Below are 26,962 nucleotides of genomic sequence, written 5' to 3' on the forward strand. Positions count from 1 at the left end.
GTAATACCTGACAACTATGGTTGGTCGGCTGCTCCCAAACAACAAAAAGCCAGGAGAAAACAACACTGTGTTCAGTTCCGAGTGTAATTCTCTTTCGTTGATCGTGCTCCACTCGTTATTCGAGTTTCATGTGCTGAAAGTGACTCGGACGGCGAGTGTGAGAGTGTGAGTGGGAGAAGGAGAATTTTAGCCAAGAGCGCCCTAAAGTTTCAGTCGTAAACCTCAGAGTAAATGAAGAAAAAAATTATTTATACTCCCAGCTAGAGGTGCCAGGTATCCTAATTTATCAGCATTTGTCCTGATTTTCAAGAGACCGTCCTAATTTCTTCTGATTTTTTTAAATGGTCTTTAAATGTACTGAATAGTCTTGATTATCAATAAAAAATCTCAATTTTAATCGAATTTATAGTTGAATCATCGAAAAAATCTGTAATAAAATAGTTAAACCAATTTAACCGATGATAATCTTTGGTTCAAATAATATTTAAACTAAGTTTGCCAGATTGTCCGGTTTTATCCGGGTTTGCCCGGATATTTGATGCAAAATTTCGAGAAAGTCCGGTCCGGTCCGGTTGCCCGGATATCGTGAAAAAAGTCCGGGTATTGCCCGGATTTTTTTACAATTTTCACAAAAAAACCAAGAAAAAAATCAAAGTTTTTGGGTAAGTTTCAGCAAAATCGATTAACGGTATGGAAATTTTCAACGGTTGTTTCAAATAATTTCGCTGATTTACTTTAAATATTTAAGTGTTCCAAAAAGTTTTTGGAAGTCTGCAATTACTTTAATAAAATATTAATTTAATTTTTTTTGCATTTTTTCTTTGCTTTTATATATATAATAACACCTAAAATTTGCCCGGTTTTTGCCCGGTTATTGGATTTGAAAAATTGAAATCCATGCCCGGATTTTGCCAGGTTTTTTTGAAAAAATGCCCGGAATTGCTAGGCCCGGATGGGAGTGGAAAAAATTCTGGCAACCTTAATTTAAACGGTGTACTTCCATATAAATTGCAGGGCAGCCTTGCCAACCTAACTTGCATAAATCAAGGCGCATACAGTACCTGTATTTTGCTTAAATTTATACAATTTAAGCAAAACAGTGGTGTCCTGAAAAATCCTGATTTTTTCTTCATGGTGTCCTGATTTTTGACAAAACTACCTGGCATCTCTGCTCTAACCACACAACGTACAAAGAATAACAACAATATCTTCCCCGCTGTCAGCGTTGCCACATTCAAATCTTTACTTTCTTATTGCAAAAATTGTTTATCGGCATAAAATGTGCACCAGCAACAAAAAAAGATCATCTGTGGAAAATATTAGAAAAATGTTTGACTGTCTATACAATTTATGTTCACTCAAAAAATAATGAAAAAATCTTTTATTTTCAAGATAAATCTCTACTTGTGGCATCACCGCTGTTTGCTGTTTAGATTTTTTTTTTCTTGCAAAAATAACTGTCAAAGATGGCGTTCGAAGCAGAGGTGTCAGGTAGTTTCGTCAAAAAATAAATTAGGACACCGCAAAGAAAAAAAAAACAGTATTTTTCAGGGCGCAAGTAGATTGGAGGAAATTAATGGCAGTTCTTCTTAGATTGCATAAATGAAGGCAAAATGACGGTGATGTAGACTACTTAATTTATGCAACACAAGAGCTCAACTCCTTCGCTGGCTTGCAGTTTAAATATAAAAAAACCGTTTAAATATCATCTGGACCGAAGATTACCATCGGTTTAAACGGTTAAACTTCTTTTATACAGTTTCTTTGGATGTTCTCATCAATAAACTACAAATTCAATTAGGATTTTAACTTTTTAATTAGGACAAATCAGGACATTTTAAAGACTAATTTTCAAAACTCAGGACAATTCGAGAGTTTTTGAAAAACCAGGACGGTCTCTCGAAAATCAGTTCAAATCCCTGAAAAACACATCTGGCTTCGCTGGTTCAGTGAGTAGCGTCTTTTCTCGTTAACGTACCAAGAAAAAACTGAGAAACTCAGATTTTGCCTAAGCACAATGCGCAATAGATTTTACGGAGACAAGAATTCTCTTCATCAGCGGATGTGAATGCTCCCGCTTATTTTTATGTGTTGACAATCTCTCTCTTGACCAGAGATGCCAATGAGCCTGATTTTTTAAGATTTGCCTGATTTTTCGAGGCTCAACCTGACAACCTTATAAGCCATTGAATTTCCCTGATTTTTGGAAATATGCCTGATTTTTGCGAATGTGATAAAAAATGGGTAGTAAGAAACTGGATCCAAAATCAAAAATCGGCAATCGAAAGATTCCCTCTTCAATTCTTAATTTAAAAAAAATTAAAAGGAATCTTTCGATCGCATTGATTCAGTAGAAATTCAACCAAGAAGGCTCATATCAAATATTAGATTGAAAATGTGGAGCGATGGCCAACAAAAGGTCATCACTTTGAGCGAAATTTTCGTTACTAAAACGTAGCCTGATTTTACCGGATTTTTTTTTCACCAGTTCCCTGATTTTTGAAAAAAAAAAATTGGCAACCCTGCTCTTGACTGCAGTGCCATTTATCTCTCCCAACAGCTTGAGGGAAGCAAGTGAAAAAAATATGCACTCTCTTTCACTGGACAAGCCGATCTGAGGAGTTTTGCCATCCATGCTGTCAACTATGGCTAGAAAACTTTATCGTCGACTCTAGAGATCGATTGTAGCTCCTCCTTAATTCGTATAACGCTATAATCAGCATGGGCAGGGTAGTCAACTATTTTTCGAAAAAGTCTGAAAGATTTTAAAAAAGTGTCTGGAAATGTCTAGACATCTAAGTTTTGAAGGTGGTGACATTTTTTTTTTTTAATCCCCAGATCTCAATGTTGCAATATGTAGTATGTTTCTGTCACTGAATCAGTCCCGTGCTCTGTCTGACTCTCAATTTCACATATGTGCACCTTTAAAGCATTTGCCATTATAAATAGGTTCCGAACACTTATGAATTCATAATTCATAAATTCTTATCATTTCCTGCCATATAACACCATGACCAATTGAAAATTTCCATTGTTTCTTAGAACAATTATGTCCAAACCCAAAAGTTTGGAATTGTCTGGAAGAAATGTCAAAAGTCTGGAAGTCTGGGAACATAAAAAAATGTCTGGAAAAGTCCAAAAAGTCTGGAACATACAGATAAAATTTGGAAAGTTGACATCACTGAGCATGGGTACGAGTATCACTGACGGTTGGAAAAGTTGCCAGTGTAAAAGCACAAGCATCAACAAGCATCAAAAGCACAAGAGTAACGCGCAGCTATTAGGACCTGGGTAGAATATTAACCTTCAATCAAACCTATTATTCCTATATCACCAAAAAGTTCTTAAAACTACTGACGGAGTTTAAATTGTTGTTTATGCTGCTATAATTTGGTTTGACGGATACATTTAGCTGGACAATTTTTAAATTGGACTTAGGACAGATCCCAAGGTAAAAATTCACCTGCTCCTGTCTTCAATTTCAAAATCGTTCTAGTCGCAACTTAGCGTTGCATAAAAATTCCAAAATAAAATTAGAAGAAACGTGTTGACCTTTAAATTAAGGTTTCCAAACGCTCCACTTGAGGATAATTGTGCCAATTTTGCTGCCCGCTTAGGCACGCCAATGTTCACACCACAGCCCGCCGCAATTTTCAGCCAATTCAGTGTCAGCCTTTTTCCTTCGTCGTCGCCCGCTGCTGCTCCCGATTGATTGTGATCGATTTTAAGTTCGCCCCAAATCGATGTGGCTGCATAAAATTGGAACAAAATATGCACTATCTTGTCCTCGCAACGACGACGACAACGACGACACGATTTGCATACAATTATGAGCAAGCTGTAATTTTGAGTGACTTTTTCATAATTACATGTAGGTTGCGCGAACACTTCCATCAATAGCAACTTACGGCGAGTAGGTATTCCTTTTTCGCTCTCTTCCCTCGCTTTCCTTTTGGCTCAGGGTCCCTGTAATTTTCCGGGTCCCGGAACTGTGCGAGAAATGAGGCCGTCTGCGCATAAATATTACGCGAGCCTACAGCCTACTGGGTCACGAATTTTTCCCAAATAAAAAACTGGTTGGCCCCATCTCGGGATCAAAATTTTCTTTTTCGCAACTTTAATTCTTTTTTTCATATTATAAAAGCTTCTGAAACAACAACAACATATCAGCAACTACCACGATGAGAAAAGTTAAGTAAAAAAACAGCAGCAAGACAACCCGAAAGAAGTACATCACCCAAGGTGCATTCTCAGACAATTTGCGAAATTATCGAAAAACACTCCGCGGTCATGGCCTGCTTCGCGTGGTGGAGAGATGATTCGGTCCAGATTTTTCGAATATTATTATATCGATGTACATGAACAGAACAGCAAATAACAACCCAACCCAGCCTGTTAGGTTTGGATGGAAGTAACCTGCAGTTGGTGTTGTTGTTGTTGATATTCCGAGAAAAACGTGAACCTGCACACTTTGAGCCACGTACCTTTAAGTGTTTCGTCCCGGGGTCTTCTGGTTCAGATTGCACCAACACAACCAACAAAAAACCTCGAGCTCACCCAATGATTGCAGATAATTGAAGGACTGGAATAATTTAATCATACATGATGCAAGAGCCACCATACTTGGAGAAACCCTGAAATCGAAAAGGGAGGGCTCCCGAAGAATGGTGGACGGAAGGACGGAAGCCACCAATTTTCTCGCGCCCTCTTTCGTTATCGGCAAAGTGGTAGGTAGTCGAAGGATAACACTCGGAAAGGCTCGGATGATGGTGGCAAACAGGGGGAGAAAGAAATTGCGCGAATCTTAGATAATGTTGACACAATCATGTTTTAATGGCCGAGGAAGACGGACCGGACCGGACGAAGATCATCAAGCCACGTGTTTACGTAAGTTCTCTTCAAATGGGTGAATGCATCAAATGGCAGATGTAGCTGCTGCTAAATAAGTGAACATTTTCAAATGTGGTTTGAGTGATTATCATTAAGTTGACGTGCTTCTAACACGAAAGCTAGTTCTGTCTTGGACCTGATTACCAGCTAAGTTTTCATGCCGATCAGTCTTGGCACACCATCTGAATCGCTGTTTTTAGCAGATCAATTTAAATGACTTTTACGCTCGCCACTCACCACTCAAGCAGAATCTCAGAGGATCAGCTCATACACAAGTTCCATTTCCAAACGCAAAGCTTTGAAAACATTCATAATTTGTTCGAGGGGTTACGAATTTTACATTCATTTTATATGGGAGCCCCCGATTTGAAAAAAAATGTGAGTATAATAACCCCCCCCATGAAGATTTTTCCAAGTAAAATTTTCGAAGAAGTAAAGAGAAATTACTTGATCCTCAAAGGTGTTAAATAAGTGTTTACAAGAAAGTCAGAAATTTTTCTAGCCTCCGGCGGAAATTAGTTTTAAATCACGCTTAGCTTGAAACATAACATTACATAAGAATCTGCCGTTTACGAATTAAAACTAGTTTTTAATTGTAAATTTCTATTTCCAATTCATCAACCTTTGGCATTGAAACTCTAAACTTGAAATTCAAAAACCCTACCTTTTCTTTATAATGGGTTTTTATTCAGAAATGTAAGCAAACAAGTTCAGAATTTAAAACCAACCATTTTAACTTTAAAATTGATTTGTTGAATACTAATATTATACATCAACATGTTGGAAGCCATGTATCAAGACTCACGATGGTCATAAGAATTAGCAAATTAAAATCTAAAACCTAGTATAATCTTTACTTTATTACTAAAAATTTTGATTATAACTTTTTTGCTTATATGAAATATTCTTCAAGAGACCAATTTCAGTCTCTATTATATTAGTTTGTTTCTTGTTCTTCTAAATGCTCAACATCACAATCAAAAACGTTTTGATAAATTACAGAAGGCCACAAAATTAACATCCTTCGAGGTAAAAGAATTTACAAGCTAATGTTGACTAATGTGGGTGCCCTGGATCTGAATATGCAATTTTACTATCAGCTTTTGTATTTTAAATAAGTTTTGCAAATATTTAAAATCATTTAAGAACTTTCTGTATTTTTTTGGCAAAACTTAAAAAAAAACAAAACCACTTAAAAATAAAGCAATAAATCGATTTGCAACTTTCCTCAAAACTTCAAGTACCTAATTGGAGGTCTGCGAAAAAGTCATAGAGGTTTTCAATTTGTATACTTTTCCCCATTTTTAATAAAGTTTTAAACCAAATTGAATTTTCGATATTTTTAGATCAAAAATCTAATAGGTTTAGATGTTTGAAAAAGATTTGTTGTTGAATTAAATGGTTTTTTTTACTTTATTTAGTAATTTCAGAAATACTTGTAATTATATCTTTCCAAATTTTTATAAACTGTAGAATTCAACTTTTCTTAGATCATGCATCATCATCTTAGAATATTATTCGTTAATTGATTAAAATGAGCATAATAAACAAATTCAAAATCAACTTTTTTCTGTAACCAGAGATTTGTTTCTTCATCAGTTATCAATGATTGATTTCACTTGAAACTGATGCATTTTAAAGCTAATAAACTCAATATCACCAAAACGCAAAGTGATAGACAAAATTTGACAAAAGATTCGAGTTAAGGATGCATAAATCTACCTAATCAATCATTCAATCATAGGCATCAAATTGCTGTTTCTTTAAAGTTATCAATTAAATTCTTTTTTAAATATTTTTAAAATGATTCGACGAGTTTATTGAAAAAAATCCTAAAATACTAAAAACTAATCTTTTACATCATCATATTTTAAATCAATTTTCAAATAAATTTAAAGTAAAACTATTTGATCTTTATGAAATGTTTTTCATAAGTTTGTCTTTGATTTTAAAATCCAAACTTTTGTTTTCCGAAAAATAATCTTCTGTTTTTGAAACTAAATATTTAATAAGAAAAACAAAGTTTGCATCTTCTGTCCTTTTCAGGACCCAATATTCCAATTGCTATCGACAAAATATTCATATCTTGAAATTCTTAACTTCAAAACCTTGAAAATTCATAAAAGTTTCTCTTATTTTCATTATTTTAAACTCATGTTTTTTAATCAATCATGTTTTTACTTTATCTTATCTATAACTGATTTGATTCGAAGAAGCAACTTTAAAGTTTAGTTTAAATGCGCAATGATAACTAAATTTGTATTATCTTAGTGCTTTCAATATTTACAACAAAACTTGGAATTTATCATTTTTATTTATATTTTATCAGTTTCTTATTGATCATTTCCCAATCTTTCATTTTTCTGCATAATTGAACATGTTCTATTATAAATATATTGAATTGCAGAACTTTTCCAGCCTTTCATTTTAATAACTGGACTAATTTTATTATAGAAAAGGGGGTTTTCTTTGACTTTGAGCACTGGCAGTCTTAAAATCAAATTGAATATCTTCATCTTTTTAGCAAATAAAATTCATTTATCAACTATTGAATATATTTTCCTAAGTACACCATGTTTTTTTTTTCAAATCTAGAGTTCACATTTCGGATCGAGATAATTTTTTTCCAAATTCAAGATATTACAGCGAATTTTTTTTTAATCAATCCTTCCATTAAAAATGAAGAGAAGAAATGTAAAATATGATGAATAATAAATAACAATCATTATTTTTTTCATTTTAATTTTTTTATCATGGTTAATTTTTAACGTGATCCGAAATTTATTTGAGAACTTAAGATTTCTTTTAATCTAGTGTAATATTTTATGTATCTGTGCAATTATTGTTATGTCTGAAGCTTTTTTTTTCGAAATTTTGATCTACACTGCTTAAGATTTATTTTCAAGCCAATTTTTAGTTCCGAATAAGGATCATCATTAAGAATGATTTACCAATGAATTACAAGAAATAGCATTGATTTAAAACATTCATTCGGATTCGTTTTCAAAACTTCATTTTTGAGTTTGTGTGATGATTATAAGTAAGCAAATGGTTTATAAATCAATTTCCTTATTTCTTGTGTAATTTTGGTATTCTTATTATTATTGGGCTAAATTTGAATTTTGAAAACCCCCCCCCATGGACGGGTCCTTCGCACGGGCCTGATGGGAGCCTCCAATTTCAAAAGCGAAAGAAGTTCTTCAACATAAATTAAGTTCTAACATCGAATTATGCATGTATATCAATTTTCATGAAACCGCTTGAAAATTGTCCGAGTCGTGTCCTATTTAAAGTTGATTTTGTATGAGACCCCCCCTCTCTGTAGAAAGAAACGATCTCGAAACTATTGTACAAATCATCTCTGGCCTCGTTGTATACCAAATTTCACTTCATTTCTTAACTCCATTTGCGATGGGGTTACAAAAAAACGCCTTCATGTTTAGGTAGAAGATTCTGTTTATTGAAACATATCATCTTCCGTGATGATACAGAAAGCAGGGAACATCATGGCAAATTCCCAAAAATCAGGGAAAAAAGGAAGCTGTTCAGGCCATCATGATGGTCCTCAAAAATTTGTCAAATCCTGAAAAACCAGGCACATTGGAAACCCTGGAGACAAGCAAACAAAAAAAACGAACAAGAAGGTGCTGTGAGCAGCGATCACACTTTTACTGATTTTTCAGTATTTATGCCTAATTTTTTGGGAAATTTTCGACCAAGGATCGGTATGTACCGAATACCGAATTCTGGCAAAACATACCGATTTTTGAAAAATTTTGAAAAAAACAATCGCTTTTTCAATTTTTGGAAATTATGATACTATGCACAGTGGTCCAGATATTAAATTTAGTGGGAAACAATTATTTGCGTCTATTTCTTAATTTTGATGCATTTTATGTCTTAGACAAACTTTTACAACAAATAATGGCGGTTATTTTGAATGAAATAATTTTAGGGTGGTTCATAAAGTTTCTGAGATATGAATATTATTTTCTAGCTGTAATAAGATAGAGTAAGGTTGCCAGAATTTTTTCAGTACCCACCCAGGCCCCAGGCCGGAAAAAATGCAGGCTATTTTATCTAAGAACCAGGAAAAATACGGGCATTTGATTGCAAAATTGTCCACCAAAATCCGGGTTATATCCGGGCAAATTTGATCATAGCCTAGGAATTACTCATCACAAAATTAAGAAAATATAGTTGAAAAAACTTTTTTTTTTCATTAAAATTTTTCAGTACATTTCGAATTGTATATATGACTTTAAAAAAAAAAATATTCATGATTCATTTTATGAAACTTGCCCAGAAAATTTCGTCTTGGACACATAAAAAAAATACAACACAATTTATTTTTTTAAAGCATGATCTGAGAATGAAAATGAGAATAAACCCGAGCAAAAACCGGGCTTTTTCAATGAAATATGGCCAACCGGGCAGGACCGGACTTTTCCGAAATTTCAATATCAAATATTCGGGCAATCTGGCAACCTTAAGATAGAAGCCTATAAAGGTTTGATGGTGAAAATACTCTATGAACTTAGAGTTTTACACGGTTGGGATAAAAATATCTTGGATAAGCATTGTATACATAGCTTTATAGGATTGGAAAATAAACAACATCAGTCGTTCTTTAATTTTTCATCTGTTACGAATCAGAAATGGGATTCGAACTCTAAACTTATTATTAGGGTTCATAATTTGCAAAATATTTAGATTCCCGAACTGGAATTCATTTTAAAAGCTCAATCAGATATAAGATCGAAGTTTAAAAATAAAATTAAAATTACATTTTTGGTTTACACTTTTTCATAGAGTTGTGCATAGGCAGCTTGTAAATTCGATAGATACAGTTAATTTTATTGCAAAAATATTGCGCTTACATACTCAAAATCAAGTGAAATGAAAATTAGGTGTTAGAATAATCAGAATAAGAAAACCCATATTAATAAATGGTTGAAATAACAGTTACCTCTAAAAAAAATCGTCAAAAGGTAGTTGTTTTGTATTTTCTAATGATGCCAAAATGTTTAAAATTATGTCAATTTTTTAATTCGACACCCAAATTTTTTCTGCAATGACTGGAACAATTTCGGCGGATGCTTGATTAAAAAGTACGATTTGAACCTCTTTTTACCTTTTTTGTGGCCATAATTAAAAAAAAATGTCGAAAATAAAACTTCAAACATCAGATTTCTTATGCACTTTGCGAATTTTTTTTAGTGTAATTGGTAGCTGACCAACAGTTTATTCTTTTGAACTTGGATGCCATAAAAATAAGCGATTGAAGCTGAATATTGCTTGAGTATCATAGTTGAGTTACGTTACACCGTTTACAAAATAGTTTACAAAATAGTTCAATTTGTACGGTTTTGTTTCTCAACCGAGATATAGCGATTTGAAGCGATTTTAGGCGAAAGTGTTTAAATAATAATCTAGATACCTAAAGGGACTTTTTTTTTGTTAGAGCTTTACATGAATTCATTGGGGTCCCAGAAGATTTTTTATAATAGGGGAGGAGCGGGCTATATGCGCCTATTAAGCAGAATACTGATTTAATGAAATATGCCATCTAATATGTGTTCAAAAACTATATACACATGAGCAGACATCTGTTTTCTATATATTGGAGTGATTTTTATGTTGAAATTTCCTTACGTTTTTGAGAAATCGGTTTTATTGTAACTGTTGTCAAAATTGCCGAACCTCAAACCGTGCGGGCTAAATGCCCCTATTTATGTTTTAGGCAAAATTTCGTTTTTTTTTTGCATTATTTCCGTATAATTTCATAGCAAATGCTAAAATCTGATATTCTTCATACGACAAAGCTAAAGTTTTATAAAAATCTATTTATTTTATTATTTTACAGAATAAAACAAAAGTTAGGCTTGCCATACTATGGAGGCTGTTCAGTGTTCATCCATAAGAAAAACTTTATCAAATCTGTTTTAAGATCTTCAATTCTCTCTAAGGGGGCATCCATAAATTAGGTAACGCTCCTAGGGGGGGAGGGAGTAAGCTCTAGCGTTACGAATTGTGACATAGGGGAGGGGGGGAGGTATGCTCATCGTTACGTATCGATTTTTTTGCAAAAAAAATTCAATTTAATCGCAACTTTTTTTGATATCATGCAATTTTTGCTGAATGATAATAGTTCCGTTAAAAAATTATGTTATATTTTTTTGCCTACGAATCAGTGTTTAAAATCATGAAAAGATGGGGGGGGGGGTAATTGTCAGCGTTACGTAATTTTCATAGGGGGGTATGTCGAAGCGTTACGATTTGTGACATACGGGGGGGAGGGGGTCAAAAAAGTGCATTTTTTGCGTTACGTAATTTATGGATGCCGCCTAAAGGTGTTAATAAGAGCTTAAATCAGAAGTTTTTATGATAAAGATTATATATTTATTCTATTTAACCTGTTATTTTAGGATAGCGGCATTTTACAAACATGATAGGAGAATACAGAAACATCCTCTTATTCCACTTTCCAATCATTATCAAATCATCATGCGGCTTGTGATATAGCTCAGTTGGCAAGTCTGTTGTCTCCTGAGCCGATGTCCGCGAGTTCGAGCCCAAGAGTAAATATCGAACACAGTTGTACCGGATAGTTTTTCAATAACGATCCGCCAACTGTAACGTTGATAAAGTCGCGAATGCCATAAAGATGGTAAAACGACTATAATCGAAAGGAAAAAAAAAATTATGAAATCATCACAAAAGCTTAAATTTGTTTCACTTTTAAGGTTCATTTGAATAAGAAACAAAAACCATCCAACTTTTTGTTTTGAGCTTCTTTACGTATAATTTTTAAAAGTCAAAATATTACATCAAAAGGTATCAAAACCTTGTATGAGTTTTTAAATTTTTTTGAGTTGGTTTATTCAAAAAATTCTACCTTGCCCTATGTTCAAAGCGTATTGCCCTCAAAATGCATTTATTAGATATGTTGTCTTGTTAGCCATTTCGTCAAACGGTCGTAGGGTCATTTAAACCGATAGGCTCATTTTAGAAACCTTTCCCCTATTTGGGTGCGTCTGAAAAAAGTTACAAGCCTCCTACCTACCAATAGTGTCATATTGACACCCTAGAACGGATTGAGGTTAAAATGTACATTATTCTGTTTATTTAAACATGTAATTTTCGGTGAAAATTAGGTTAAATCAGGCTTATTTCCAAAAAAAATCAGGAAAAAATCAGGATCAGGATAGACTTTGAAAAATCTGGCAAATCCTGATAAATCAAGCACTCTAGCAACCCTGTATGCAGAATGTGGCTGCTTGTTAACTTGTGCACCGCACAAGCGCCACAGGAGTTTGTGATGAAAATTTGCTCAAAGTTCTATGAAATTATAGATTTTTCTGTGATTTTGGCAACCTTGAAACATAGTGATTAACGGGAAGACAACTTCCGACATTAGTGAAGGTCAATCTTCAGTTACGTTAAAAAAAATAATAAAAAAAATATTTCGGTAGATTTTGTCCTAAGGAGGATAATAATTGTATATTGCAAAGCAATTTTAAAATTATAACAAATAGAACAAAACAAACCCGAGCAGTTAAGGGAATTAGTTTGCAGATCAAGTTTTAGTTGATTTTTTCGATGTTAGGATAGGTTTTTTTTCAAAATACTTTGATCATACGTTTTGTCTTATTGTTGAAATTCAACAACCCTATGGTTTATAACTTTTTCAACTAAATTTAAAATACTCTCATTTTACTGGGTTGTGCCGATGTAAGATCTTTTAACTACACAAATAAATACGTTAATCGAAAATGTGCTATAAATAATCATATGAATAAACTACTTATGGAATTTTAAACTCCAAATAGCTTACAGAGCACTTTCATTAGTGATTTTATTGCTCGCTCAATGATTGCTGCAAGCAATGCAATTTTGTGCACTTCAAGAAAACACCTGAATGTATACTAAATATTCTATGTGCAAGGTTTTACATGATAGTTCACAATATTTATACGCTGCGAAATTTTCAAAGACACTCGAAATAAATCTATCCAAAAAGGAAAGGAAACTGCTAAGCCTTTCAAATTTTAAAGGAAAAGAGACATCCTCTCCAAACACTTTGTTTCCAGTTTGTGCCAAGATTTCCCGGACTAAAAGGAAACGTCTGCTTTCCCACATAAAAGACGGTGGCGAACGAGAGAGATAAACGTTCTTAATTCCTCAAACAAGGCATATTTCAATCAAGCACGTGTGCATAACAAACAATAAATTAATCATCCAATCACTTTACACCTCTCGGCTGTCAGTCATCGAACACAAGAGTCTCCGCAACACTCTGGGGGGACCGTTCAAGAAGACGAAGTCGAAGTCGGAATAGTGGGAGGAAGTGAAGGCTTAGCCGTGTGTAACTGACACGCGAGAGCAAACTGGAGCAGCAAGTGATTGTTAGTTTGACGAGCTTAGCGTAGAACGCGCGCGCGGCTTAGTGCGCAACCTAACCTAAAACAAAACACCGACAGCAACAAACAGAAAGACTGGAAAAAAAAAGCATCGAGGAAAACTTCTTAGAGATACCTCATCAGACATCGAGGAGGCATCAAATTGAAGTGAAAATTGACGAACAAACAAACAAAAATATGAATTTCTCATAAACAAATGAGCTGGAGACGGATTCGATTCCGACTTGGGAAAGGGGGGAAGGGGAATTTTCCCCGTGGCAGTGTAGACACACACTTTCAAGATATTGGGATTGTTACGGGCGGGTGGAAAAACAATTTTCCCACCTCTTCGTTTGCTTCGTCCGAATTCCATAACTCAAGTAAAATGTTAGAATTTTTTCTTAACGAAAACGCGCACTTCTGCAAATGATTTGTGCCTGTCGGTCAGTCAAGAAGAATGTTGTGTTTGGGTGATCCACGGCGCGGCAACAAGTGTGAAATTTCGTGCCTGGGAAAAGAAACATTTCCTCTTCAGGCATCGTTCTTTTTTTCGAAAACGTTGGGATTCGTGTTTGGTGAAAATTTTCCGGTGGCTGCTCCGATCCGAACGCATTTGTTCCGGGACCAACTCATCTGATTTTTACGCTTCAATACGGGGAGGTGCGAATGATCGGAGGCAATCTGTTTGGGGATAAAATTTGAAATATGATCGGTTTTGGGCCTTTTGTTCGGAAGACTAGCGGAAATTATTGATGCGCGAAAATGGGATATCACTTTCCGCTCTCTGGACCACAAAAGTTAAAGATGAAAATTATTATAAAATCCAGCTGCTAGTCTTTCAAATTTTATTTTTTATTCGGTTATAGTCGTTTAAACATCTTTGTGTCATTCCCGACTTTATATCAACGTTACAGTTGCCGGACAGTTATTGAAAAAATATCCAATACAACTGTGTACGATGTTTACTCTTGGGTTCAAACTCACGGACATCGGATCAGGAGGCAATTGACTTGCCAACTGAGCTATTTCACAAGCCCTGTTCAAATCTTCTATCTATCTATATGTATATTAGACTGGCCCACAACAAAAAAAAATCCTTATAGTCCACACGGCACCCCCTAAATTTGTGCATTTAGGTGAAAAAATAACTTTCTGAAAGTTTCAGGTCATTTGGAAAAAGCACGAGCTGGCGCAAAGGACTTGAAATTTGTATGGAGATTTTCGGCAAAATGTATGAAAAATCGGCATACTTTCACTCTTGGTGCTCTAAAATATGCTATCAATATGCTAGAAAGCTCAGAATTTCAGGAATTATAGTTCAAACAATGACAAACAAGTTTGTAGAACATTCTGATGCGATACGAGTTGACTGTGATGAGTTATCCGCAATTTAATGTGTGGTTTTTTTCGCATTTCTTTGATATATCGTGAACGGAGTATGGGCTAATAATCGCACTAACTTGATCGCATCGTCACAAAATAATAATAACAAATAGAAAGTTTGTTACCTTTCTTTAAACTTTTTAGAGATATTTGTTATTAAACAAGCTACAACTTTGCCTAGGACACAAACTTTCTATCTGTTATTCTCACTGTGTGACAATGCGATCAAGTTAGTACTAATAATCCACCTATACACCGTTCACGATATATCGATAAAACACGAAAAAAATCACACATTCAATTGCAAATAACTCATCACAGTCAACTTGTATCGCGTCATAATCTTCTACAAACTTGTTTGTCATTGTTTGAACTACAATTCCTGAAATTCTGAGCTCTAGCGTACTGGAAACATATTTCAGGACACACAGAGTAAAGGAATGTCGATTTTTCATACATTTTGCTGAAAATCTCCATACAAATTTCAAGTCCTTTGCGCCAGCTCGTGCTTCTTCCAAATGACCTGAAACTTTCAGAAAGTCATTTTTTCACTTAATTGCACCAATCCAGGAGGTGCCGCGTTGAAAAAAATGTTGTAAAAATCATCCCATACAAATTTGGGCCAGTCTAATGTATATCAATGGATGTTTGTCCGTATGTCTGTTTGTTTCCTATAGACTTGAAAATTACTTAACCGAGCAATGTTAAATTTTGTATGTAAGAGTTTATGGGGTCGGAGATGGTTTCTTAAGGGGGGGTAGGGTCTAACACTTTCAAAAAATCGATTTTTTTATTTTTTTATTTTCTTATTGTAAAACATTTCAAGAATGTTGTGTCAAATTTTCAAGTCAATTGAAGCAAAACTGTAGAAGTTATAGGCATTTATCTCCTCCTATCTAATACTGCAAGAAAGCAAGAGCAGAAACTTCAAACGCGTTTTTCTCGAAAGCACATTTTTAAAGTCCGTGGACATCGTCATTTGAAAACTACTTATCCGATTCTTTTCAAATTTGGAACATATTTTCTACACATGGCCGTAGGAACGGGGGGGGTTTTGGGGGTTAAACCCCCCCCCATGAGTGTCCAAAAAAGCAAGCGAGGTACTCTACTCTACACTCAAAATTTTAAATTCATACTCAAATTATGATAGTAGAGCAAAGATATTCAAGAGTAACTATCTGGACTAAAAACTAATACAAAAACCTCAAAAACCCATTTCTAGTACCAAATTCTGCTACAGTTTTTCAAAATTTTCTCACTTGTGCATAGAATAAGATTGTCAGATTTTTTTACAGCATGTATCCGGGCCGAACAAATTTTTTGAATCCGTGTATTCGATTTAAAAATTGTTGACCAAATCCAGGCAAAACCGGGCAATTTTGGTCAAAACCCAGAAATTACCCATAAAAAATCTAGAATGATTATTCTTTCAAACTTGATGCAAAAATTTTGAACACATAAAAAAAAATACAATACTATTTGTTTTTTTTTTTCTAAGTTTCATTTAAGAATGAGAATGAGGACAATCCCGGGCAAAATCCGGGCATTTCCAATGAAATCTGGGCAATCGGGTCGGATCGGACTTTTCCCTTATTCAATAATAAATATCCGGGCCAATCTTGGCAACCTCATCATAGAAATTCAGATCTGAATATTAAATTTTAAATTTTACCCATTTTGGAGGTTCTGGTTCCATATTCCTATAACTAGAATTGTATTTCTACATATTTTCGTATTTCTTATGGTGTATCAAGCTTGGGATTCTTGATTTTCAGTTCGAATAATCATAAGAAAGTAGGAAACCCGTGTTCGATTTCGGTTTTGCATTCATTTGAAATTTGAATCATGTTTTTCGAAGATCAAATGCATTTTCAATATTTTGATAATAGTTTTCCGAATGTGGAAAAAAAAGATATTTGTTCTATATTCAAATTCGAAGTTCTTAATTTTTTTTCTAACACAAAATTTCAACATTAAAAGCTTCTAAGAGGCGATTCAAAATTGAAAACCAGATTCAGATTCATCATTAGAAATTCTCATTTTCAATCAGATTCATAAAACAGATTAAAAATAAATGATTGAAATAATGAATTAAGATTAAAGTAGGACTAGAGAATTTCAATAATAGATCCATGAATGAGGGCTCTAAGATTTGGTTCATGAAATTCTAATCTGGAATTAAGATTCTTAAATCGTATTTTTTGTACATTTCGAAAATCATATAGAAATTCAGAAACAGATTCAAAGTTTAATTTTTGGATTCAGGTTTAAATTCAGATTTAAAATTCAGAAAAAGATTCAGCTTGTGAATGAGTTTTTCAATCAACATAAAATTGTTGAGAAATTCAAGAGAACATTAACTTGAAAAATGGTCAATTCAATTTCCAGATTTCAAAGTTTTTCATCAGAATTAGTATGTACACACAATTCAGCTGAAAATCACAAATATAAAATAGAATTTGAATTAATTTTTTAAGTGTTGATTCATGCAAAATATTCCAAATTATATTTAAAAAAAAATCAAACATTTATTCTTTATGAAAAATATTTCCTGTTTCAGAAACAAGAACCTGAGATAACTTAAAAATCTGCACAATTTTTTTTATTTTCATGGTGTATTGTTTAACATCATTAATATAGTAGCTTTTTTAAAGCCAAATTCCAAACTAAAATCATAAACTTAGTTCAAATTTGCATCAAGCAAATTTGATTCGTATTTTTTTTCTCTTCCTGTTTTTTTTTTTGGAAAATTGTATTTATTTTCATCAAAGGTTAGAATTTTGGAATTTGCAAAAGAGTTTAGAAGATTGGGCTTGTTTGATTTGAGTATTCAATAAGTTTATTTTTAAGAAATTGAGGGCTACCCTAAAAAGAACTTATTTTATGATCAAATCATACAACTTTGATCTAAAAGACTTTTAAATAAATTCAAAAAAATTATCCATCGATGGAAGCAAATTTCATATTTTGTTTTTAGAGGTTTAATAAAAAAAATAGCTCACCCTTTAGGCTAAGACCACTTTTCTAAAGCTACTTTTTTTAAAGGTTTTGTCAATGACACTTTTCCATCCTTGTGGCATTCGTGTCTTTTTTCAAGTTACCATTTCATACGTGAAATATTAATGAGTACTTAATAACGAATAATCATATAGTTACAAACATAATTTGTTTTAATTTTTTTATTCCTGAGTTGTAAAGTAAAAAATCATAGGTAAACATTAGTCACCAAAACCCCCCCCATGAGTCGGTTCTTCCTACGGCCTTGTTTCTACATATAAAATACCAGACCCCAACGTTTTTCTTTTTTGATTTTTTTTACTTTGGGGAGATTTTACAGGTGAAAAATGGCGGATTTTTAAGGGAAAAATCGTAGTTTTTACTTCAAACAGCCACAAAAAATTCATAAAAATATTTTTAAGTTAAATAAAAACGTTGGGGTCCAGAAAAACATCTATTAAAAATATTTTGCTCTGATTTTTTGACTTCTGATGATTCTGGGCTGAGATACAGTGTCCACCGCAAATCCTGTTTTCTAAAAGGCATCCTCGAAAGTGCTCCGTCACCGGCTCATTTTTCAATATTTTTCTACGAAAAAATAACTAATAGTTCTTTTAAAAATGCTTTGTATAATGCAAAAAATTTGAATACATTTGTTTGAACGATAGCTCTAGAAAAAAAAATCGTGAAAATGGTGTTTTTTTATACCCGTTAGACCCCCCTTAAATACCTTCAAACCACTCATACTTCAAGGACTCCCTTACAAAACTAATAAATTTAGACACAATTCGAATAACTTTCGAAAACTACTGAAGCGATCAACGTTAAATATGAAATATGGTGAGTAGCCGTTTTCAAGACCGAAAATGGATTCTATAGTACTTTCAAACCCCTCCAAATTAAAAAATGGGGGGGAGGGGCTCCTTTACAAAATTAACAAAAAATAAACAAACTTTATACAATCCTGGAAGCATTTTTTATTCAAATTGAAAAACGTATGCGTTTTGACATAATGAGAAGATTTATTGAATTGACAAATAAATTTTAACAGAATTAGAAGATGTATTGTATTGATATACGCGTCCCGTTTTATTGACTGAAGACTCTCATGTTCTGTCTGTCTTTGTGTAAAAAAAATGAATGTTTATCTGTCTGTTCCCCAGAGACTCAGAAAACAAAGTGAAATTTGGTATACGACCGTTTCCATGATCGGGGATGGTTTCAGCGGTGAATTTCCATAAGGAATTTTATCAATTGGCACAAAATCTGTCAGCTGGCTCGGTTCCACAGAAGAAACAAAAACGATGTTGATTTTTCAGAATAAAATATTAAATTGTCAAATTTTCGACACAAACGTATTTTAACACAACTTAATGATTTATTATGTTGGTTAACAAGTTTTGTCATATTTGGATGAGTAATTGTATTTAAAATACTTCTGTTGGAAAGTGGGAAAGGGGACTAACAAATTCATTGTAAAATGTAACAGAACTTGAACGATATTCAAACGATTATGATCAAATTGGCGCAAAATGAAGTTTTTGATGTCATGAAATTATTTAAAATATTATCTTATCGTTTTTGTAAAGGGAAGCTTCTATACAAAATAAATAGAAATATGGTAAATTTGAATAAAATCGGAACGTCTCTGTAACATTAACATGGGTAGTCGAATGGTCAGAGTGAAGTAAAATTATGCATCTGAAGTTTTTTTTTGCCAAAGATGGTTTTTAAAATAGTTTCAAGACACACCAGCTTTGGAGAAAAGGGGATCCCTAATAAATTAAGCAATTATTTGTCTTATTTCGAACAATTTTCAGGTGATTTTCATACGAATGGGTTCTGAAGCATGATTTGACGAAAGAAATTAATTGATTATGCAGAATGACTACGTTCGCTCTTTGAATGAGGGGCTCCATACAAAGCTTTAAAAAAACGACAGAACTTATACCATTTTCTTCCACTTTTGTTGAGGTGGGGAGGCGGGTATTCAAATTCTTATGTATGGAAATGAAAGCTTTTTTTTGTAAAACCATTACGTATAAACGGGTGGTCGGAGTGCGGTGAATTTTCTGAACCTCAGATGATTTGTGTAATAGTTTGAAAAAGTTCCCATCTTGGGGGGGAGGTGTACTCAATACAAAATCACGATTTGAATTCAGCCTGCCAAATTCTTCATAAATAAGGTTCTAAAACATTGAAATAATCAGCTGATTTTTTTTTTGTGAAATCTAAAAAAGGATTCTAATTTTTAGATTAAATTTTAATTTTGTGAAAGATCTTTAAATAATATTGACGATATGATGAGAATCTTGAAACCTAGCCGTGTTTGTCAAAAATCATTCAAAGAAAAAAAAATGGACATATTTTTCAAAAAAATATCATTTTTGCAGCGTCAGAAATCCTTGATTCATGTGTTTTTCGATTTAAAGTAGCTATGGACTGTTAGGTCAGAAGAAATTTAAATGCATTTAAAGGCAATGTTTGGGAAAGCACGACAAAGAGTGACACATATTTTCAACATTTTCGACCGATAAAGTACTGCAATTAAGATCTTTACCTCATATGTTTATGAGTTTTTTGATAGGATAGTTCTGAAGAGTCTGTTTCAAAAACAAAGGAACGCGCATGCATCGGATGCAGTTCTAAAAATGCATTGAAACATCGTGACTTGAACATAAGAACTTTTCAGAATTTTTGGGATTAGAACGATTGATCATCTAACGATTAGAACGATTGGGCAGAAGCCCTCTCAAAAACGGGTACGTTTCGCAGCCCCATACGCCATTTTTCGTTATTTTATCCCACCAGCACTTTTGCGCACGATTTAACCACCGCATTTTTCTCAATCGTTCAAAAACAAAATGACTTAAATCGTAGAACAAGTCATTTTTCGATAAAATTAAATTTCCGTTTGACGTTGATGTTCCTCAACAGAAAACTGTTTTATCAGAGTTTTCAATGAAAAATATCATTGGGATAAAAATCGGTTTAATCGATCTGATTGCTATGTAGCAAAGCAGGCGTGCGTTTTTGCATATTTGAAGTCTGCAATCAGATCGAATGCAATTTGGAGGTTACCTTTGTAGGTTTGTAGATTATGATAGAGAAAATAGGTTTTGAGTACTCACTTTGGCCGATATGCACTCGCTTCATCCAGGGGTAGATCTGCGGTGGTCCGGAACCCTTCTTGCCGCCGCTGCCTCCGCCCTGCGAACTTCCACCCTCGGTTCCACTGTCGTCATCGCTCGCGTCCGATTCGTCCCCATCGGGACTCCCCAGCGGCAGATTGACAACGGACTGCTGGTTCCGGTTGCTCATCTGGCTGCTGTTGTTGTTGTGGTTTCCGGGCCCATTGCCCCCACCAACAGAGGCCGCCACTGCTGCGGCCGCCGCTGCCACCGCACTGGCCGATTTGAGCGTCCGCGATACACTGTCCGCCACCGAACTCGGGGACAGTTTGGGCGAGATGTCCGGCCGACTACTTCCGGTTCCGGTGCCTCCTCCTCCGGTGCTAAGGTCTTGGGGACTGGTGGTACTATTATTATTGCTAGTGTTATTACCTACGTTTGTACCTGTCGCACTACTGGCGCCATCGCTGGCGTATTTACAACTCTGAGAACTGAGGCCGGACGGTTGCTGCTGCTGTTGTTGCTGTTGCTGTTGCTGCTGGTTCAGGAGGAACTTTTGGGGCTGCAACTGAGTGTAGTCGACCATTTCGCTCGATTGATGACCTCCGCCACCGCCCCCACCACTTCCGGCCGCTGCCGCCGCCAGCGGATTGTACGACTGCGGGCTAGGGTAGTGTGCTTGATGTGGCGTCGCCGGGTACAGGTTGGGGGTGTAGGCGGAGGGAGGAAAGTAGCCATCGCTGCCCTGACCGGGACCATTGGCACCGGGACCCTGGCCGCCGTTCGGATTCTGGGACGCATTATTTGACGGGTAGCAGGAGGCGAGCGAGTTCACGAACTGGTACGAAGACATCACAAAATTGTTGGCATCCATTTTTGCTGTTTAGACACGTTTCCGGATCCGGTAACACCATTCACCTGTTGGGGATTGAGTGGAAATAAAAGTTTTGTTAGAAAGTTGTAGCCTCAAATTACGCCATCCGCCGCTAGGTGGCTACGAAGAGTATTTCCTCAAATACGATTGGATCTGCTGAACTTATGAACGGTAAACAATACACAAAAAATGGAGGCGTTCCCGGTGAAAAAATCCGGTATGATTTTCTCGCCATAATAACAACGTTTACGTCAGACTTAATGCTTCCTTTAAGGCCGCCGCCAGCGAGGCGGATTAGCTTATCCGTTTTGAGTGTAATCCGGCCTTTCCCCGTAGCTCTCAAAAAGGATGCAAACCATCTGATTTCGATTTTGTGTGAGGTCAATGCCCAAAATTATTATCAAAACAACGCCAAAATCCAGCCCACTTCCAGCGGGCCAAGATCAACGGCCAAATCTCCGTTATAGCTTCCGGTAAGAGGGTCGGTGCAATATTGCGTTTAATATGGGGCTACTTTGCCCTGAACGCGTCAATAACCCATGAAGAAAAAGACGAAACTGGGCAGGAATGTATCCTCTTCAACCGAATCTGGGCCAATCAATTTTTCATTAATCAATAATGGTTTGTTTGCCGAGGGCCGGTGAAACTTTTCGCTGAACTTGAAAACTAGAGCTCGGAAGGGGTTTTTTCATCTTTTTCTCGCTTCCTGCCGGCCCATCCTTCCGGGAGGATTCCAGACTTGGATGATGGAATATGTGCTAATAACACACTACGCCATCAGTTTCGGTCATTGGCTCCAAGTTTCGTGTTACCGAACTTTCTAAAGAAGCCTTTTCAGCCTCAGAAAAAAATTCACGGAGCAGACAAAAGCTTCAAAATACCACAGGACTCAACATAATAATATTCTTTTTAATTTTTACCTCGCCAAAGATGAAGGCAAACTTGTTCGGAAAGAAGATCGAAACACGATCAAAAGAAGGCAAGCAGCAAGATCAAAACGCCAAGAAACGTACAATTTTGGAACCAATGAACAATTTAACCCTTTGGCGATTATTTAAGAAAATTATACAAGAAAAAAAAACGAAGAATCCAAGCCAAGAGAATACAACGAACTCCCTTCAACTGGTTTTAAGATTGAAGAAAAAAAAAAAGAATTGAAAAAATAAAAACAGAGCTTAACATGGCCCATGTAGATAAAAGAAAACAAACTTAAAAGAGACCAAAGGAGAAAAAACAACTATTGAAAAGGAAGTCGAAAATAAAGAAAACGAACCTCCTCCGCCGGACCATGCAAGCCAAGCCAGCTAGGCTTGAGGGACCCTTTTTGGGGTCTACAATTTGTAAGGACCTAAATTTGGCACCACGAACCCGACCATCGGCAGCACGGACTGCGAGATCGAGTCGAGCGAGACCGAATTATACTACAATATAATAAAAGCAAATTATAAAGTGGCGAGAGCCCCCAAAATGGGCGAACACAAGAATGAAAAAAAAAAAGAAAACAGATCAAAACTAAAATATGAAAACGTAAGAAATCGAATGGCGAAATAATGACGTCCCTTTGCGCGGTTCTGCTGATTTGCGCTACGTTGCTTTTATACTACACAACATACAATTGGTAAAAAAATATTGTACCTAGTAATGAACAAAATTTCGACTAGAAAATGCAATCACACGACATTTAAAATTTTCAGTAAATTCTTTTAGAAGGATCTCAAGCTTTAAAAAGGTTGTTTTTTTCATTCATATGTCATCTATTTTTAAGTGTAAGGTAAATTTTTTTTATATTCGCGATTCTTTTTTTAATTTTATGATTTTTGTGGTTTTTCATAGGTTTGTCTTCCTCAACATTTTAAGCATTCAAGACATTTTTTTACATTTACAATAACCTTTTTTTTTACAATTTTCAGATTTTTCAAAGTTTTTGAAAATTTTGCAAATTTTGACGATTTCAACAATTTAAACAATTTTGACAATTTTGACAATTTTGAAAATTTTGACAATTTAGACAATTTTGAACAATTTTGAAACATTTTGACAATTTTGACAATTTTGACAATTTTGACAATTTGACAATTTTGACAATTTTGACAATTTTGACAATTTTGACAATTTTGACAATTTTGACAATTTTGACAATTTTGACAATTTTGTCAATTTGTCAATTTTGTCAATTTTGTCAATTTTGTCAATTTTGACAATTTTGACAATTTTGACAATTTTGACAATTTTGACAATTTTGACAATTTTGACAATTTTGACAATTTTGACAATTTTGACAATTTTGACAATTTTGACAATTTTGACAATTTTGACAATTTTGACAATTTTGACAATTTTGACAATTTTGACAATTTTGACAATTTTGACAATTTCGACAATTTTGACAATTTTGACAATTTTGACAATTTTGACAATTTTGACAATTTTGACAATTTTGACAATTTTGACAATTTTGACAATTTTGACAAATTTGACAGTTTTGACAAATTTGACAGTTTTGACAATTTGACAATTTTGACAATTTTGACAATTTTGACAATTTTGACAATTTTGACAATTTTGACAATTTTGACAATTTTGACAATTTTGACAATTTTGACAATTTTGACAATTTTGACAATTTTGACAATTTTGACAATTTTGACAATTTTGACAATTTTGACAATTTTGACAATTTTGACAATTTTGACAATTTTGACGATTTTGACAATTTTGACAATTTTGACAATTTTGACAATTTTGACAATTTTGACAATTTTGACAATTTTGACAATTTTGACAATTTTGACAATTTTGACAATTTTGACAATTTTGACAATTTTGACAATTTTGACAATTTTGACAATTTTGACAATTTTGACAATTTTGACATTTTTGACATTTTTGACAATTTTGACAAATTTACAAATTTGACAAATTTGACAATTTTGACAATTTTGACAACTTTGACAATTTTGACAATTTTGACAATTTTGACAATTTTGAGAATTTTGACAATTTTGAGAACTTTGACAATTTTGACAATTTTGACAATTTTGACAATTTTGACAATTTTGACAATTTTGACAATTTTGACAATTTGACAATTTTGACAATTTTGACAATTTTGACAATTTTGACAATTTTGACAATTTTGACAGTTTTGACAGTTTTGACAATTTTGACAATTTTGACAATTTTGACAATTTTGACAATTTTGACAATTTTGTCAATTTTGACAATTTTGACAATTTTGATAATTTTGACAATTTTAACAATTTTGACAATTTTGACAATTTTGACAATTTTAACAATTTTAACAATTTTGACAATTTTGACAATTTTGACAATTTTGACAATTTTGACAATTTTGACAATTTTTGACAATTTTGACAATTTTGACAATTTTGACAATTTGACAATTTTGACAATTTTGACAATTTTGACAATTTTGACAATTTTGACAATTTTGACAATTTTGACAATTTTGACAATTTTGACAATTTTGACAATTTTGACAATTTTGACAATTTTGACAATTTTGACAATTTTGACAATTTTGACAATTTTGACAATTTTGACAATTTTGACAATATTGACAATTTTGACAACTTTGACAATTTTGACAATTTTGACAATTTTGACAATTTTGACAATTTTGACAATTTTGACAATTTGACAATTTTGACAATTATGACAATTTTGACAATTTTGACAATTTTGACAATTTTGACAATTTTGACAATTTTGACAATTTTGACAAATTTTGACAATTTTGACAATTTTGACAATTTTGACAATTTTGACAATTTTGACAATTTTGACAATTTTGACAATTTTGACAATTTTGACAATTTTGACAATTTTGACAATTTTGACAATTTTGACAATTTTGACAATTTTGACAATTTTGACAATTTTGACAATTTCGACAATTTTGACAATTTTGACAATTTTGACAGTTTTGACAATTTTGACAAATTTGACAGTTTTGACAATTTTGACAATTTTGACAATTTTGACAATTTTGACATTTTGACAATTTTGACAATTTTGACAATTTTGACAATTTTGACAATTTTGACAATTTTGACAATTTTGACAATTTTGACAATTTTGACAATTTTGACAATTTTGACAATTTTGACAATTTTGACAATTTTGACAATTTTGACAATTTTGACAATTTTGACAATTTTGACAATTTTGACAATTTTGACAATTTTGACAATTTTGACAATTTTGACAATTTTGACAATTTTGACGATTTTGACAATTTTGACAATTTTGACAATTTTGACAATTTTGACAATTTTGACAATTTTGACAATTTTGACAATTTTGACAATTTTGACAATTTTGACAATTTTGACAATTTTGACAATTTTGACAATTTGACAATTTTGACAATTTTGACAATTTTGACAATTTTGACAATTTTGACAATTTTGACAATTTTGACAATTTTGACATTTTTGACATTTTTGACAATTTTGACAAATTTACAAATTTGACAAATTTGACAATTTTGACAATTTTGACAACTTTGACAATTTTGACAATTTTGACAATTTTGACAATTTTGAGAATTTTGAGAATTTTGACAATTTTGAGAACTTTGACAATTTTGACAATTTTGACAATTTTGACAATTTTGACAATTTTGACAATTTTGACAATTTTGACAATTTTGACAATTTGACAATTTTGACAATTTTGACAATTTTGACAATTTTGACAATTTTGACAATTTTGACAATTTTGACAATTTTGACAATTTTGACAATTTGACAATTTTGACAATTTTGACAATTTTGACAATTTTGACAATTTTGACAATTTTGACAGTTTTGACAATTTTGACAATTTGACAATTTTGACATTTTTGACATTTTTGACAATTTTGACAAATTTACAAATTTGACAAATTTGACAATTTTGACAATTTTGACAAATTCGACAATTTTGACAATTTTGACAATTTTGACAATTTTGAGAATTTTGACAATTTTGACAATTTTGACAATTTTGACAGTTTTGACAATTTTGACAATTTTGATAATTTTGACAGTTTTAACAATTTTGACAATTTTGACAATTTTTACAATTTTTACAATTTCGACAATTTTGACAATTTTGACAATTTTGACAATTTTGACGATGTTGAGAATTTTGACAGTTTTGAAAATTTTGACAATCACGATAATTACGGCATTTTTTTTTGTTAGTTAGGAAAAAATTCAACATTTTACAATTTTGTCCAAGTTTTTAGATTTCGGAGTCATTATTCATTTTGATCACTG

At 33.4% G+C, this 26,962-nt stretch overlaps 1 protein-coding gene across 2 annotated transcripts in view; it reads right to left on the reverse strand.

The window, feature by feature from the left end:
* The window catches only part of LOC129740053 (homeotic protein Sex combs reduced), an 81,822-nt gene extending 60,107 nt beyond the window's left edge, over positions 1-21,715 (reverse strand). Inside the window, exons 1-2 of one of the 2 annotated variants that reach the window (XM_055731653.1) lie at positions 21,248-21,715; positions 20,804-21,193 (exon numbers count right to left, since the gene is read on the reverse strand). In XM_055731653.1, the coding sequence (XP_055587628.1) occupies positions 20,804-21,193; positions 21,248-21,677 (820 nt within the window). In that variant the 5' untranslated portion in view covers positions 21,678-21,715. Of the gene's footprint in view, positions 1-20,803 lie in introns of both variants that reach the window. The other variant, XM_055731644.1, reaches the window with a different exon arrangement.
* Between the last annotated feature and the right edge of the window lie 5,247 nt (positions 21,716-26,962).

Source organism: Uranotaenia lowii, chromosome 1 (genome assembly GCF_029784155.1).
Source record: "Uranotaenia lowii strain MFRU-FL chromosome 1, ASM2978415v1, whole genome shotgun sequence".
Classification (NCBI taxonomy): domain Eukaryota; kingdom Metazoa; phylum Arthropoda; class Insecta; order Diptera; family Culicidae; genus Uranotaenia; species Uranotaenia lowii.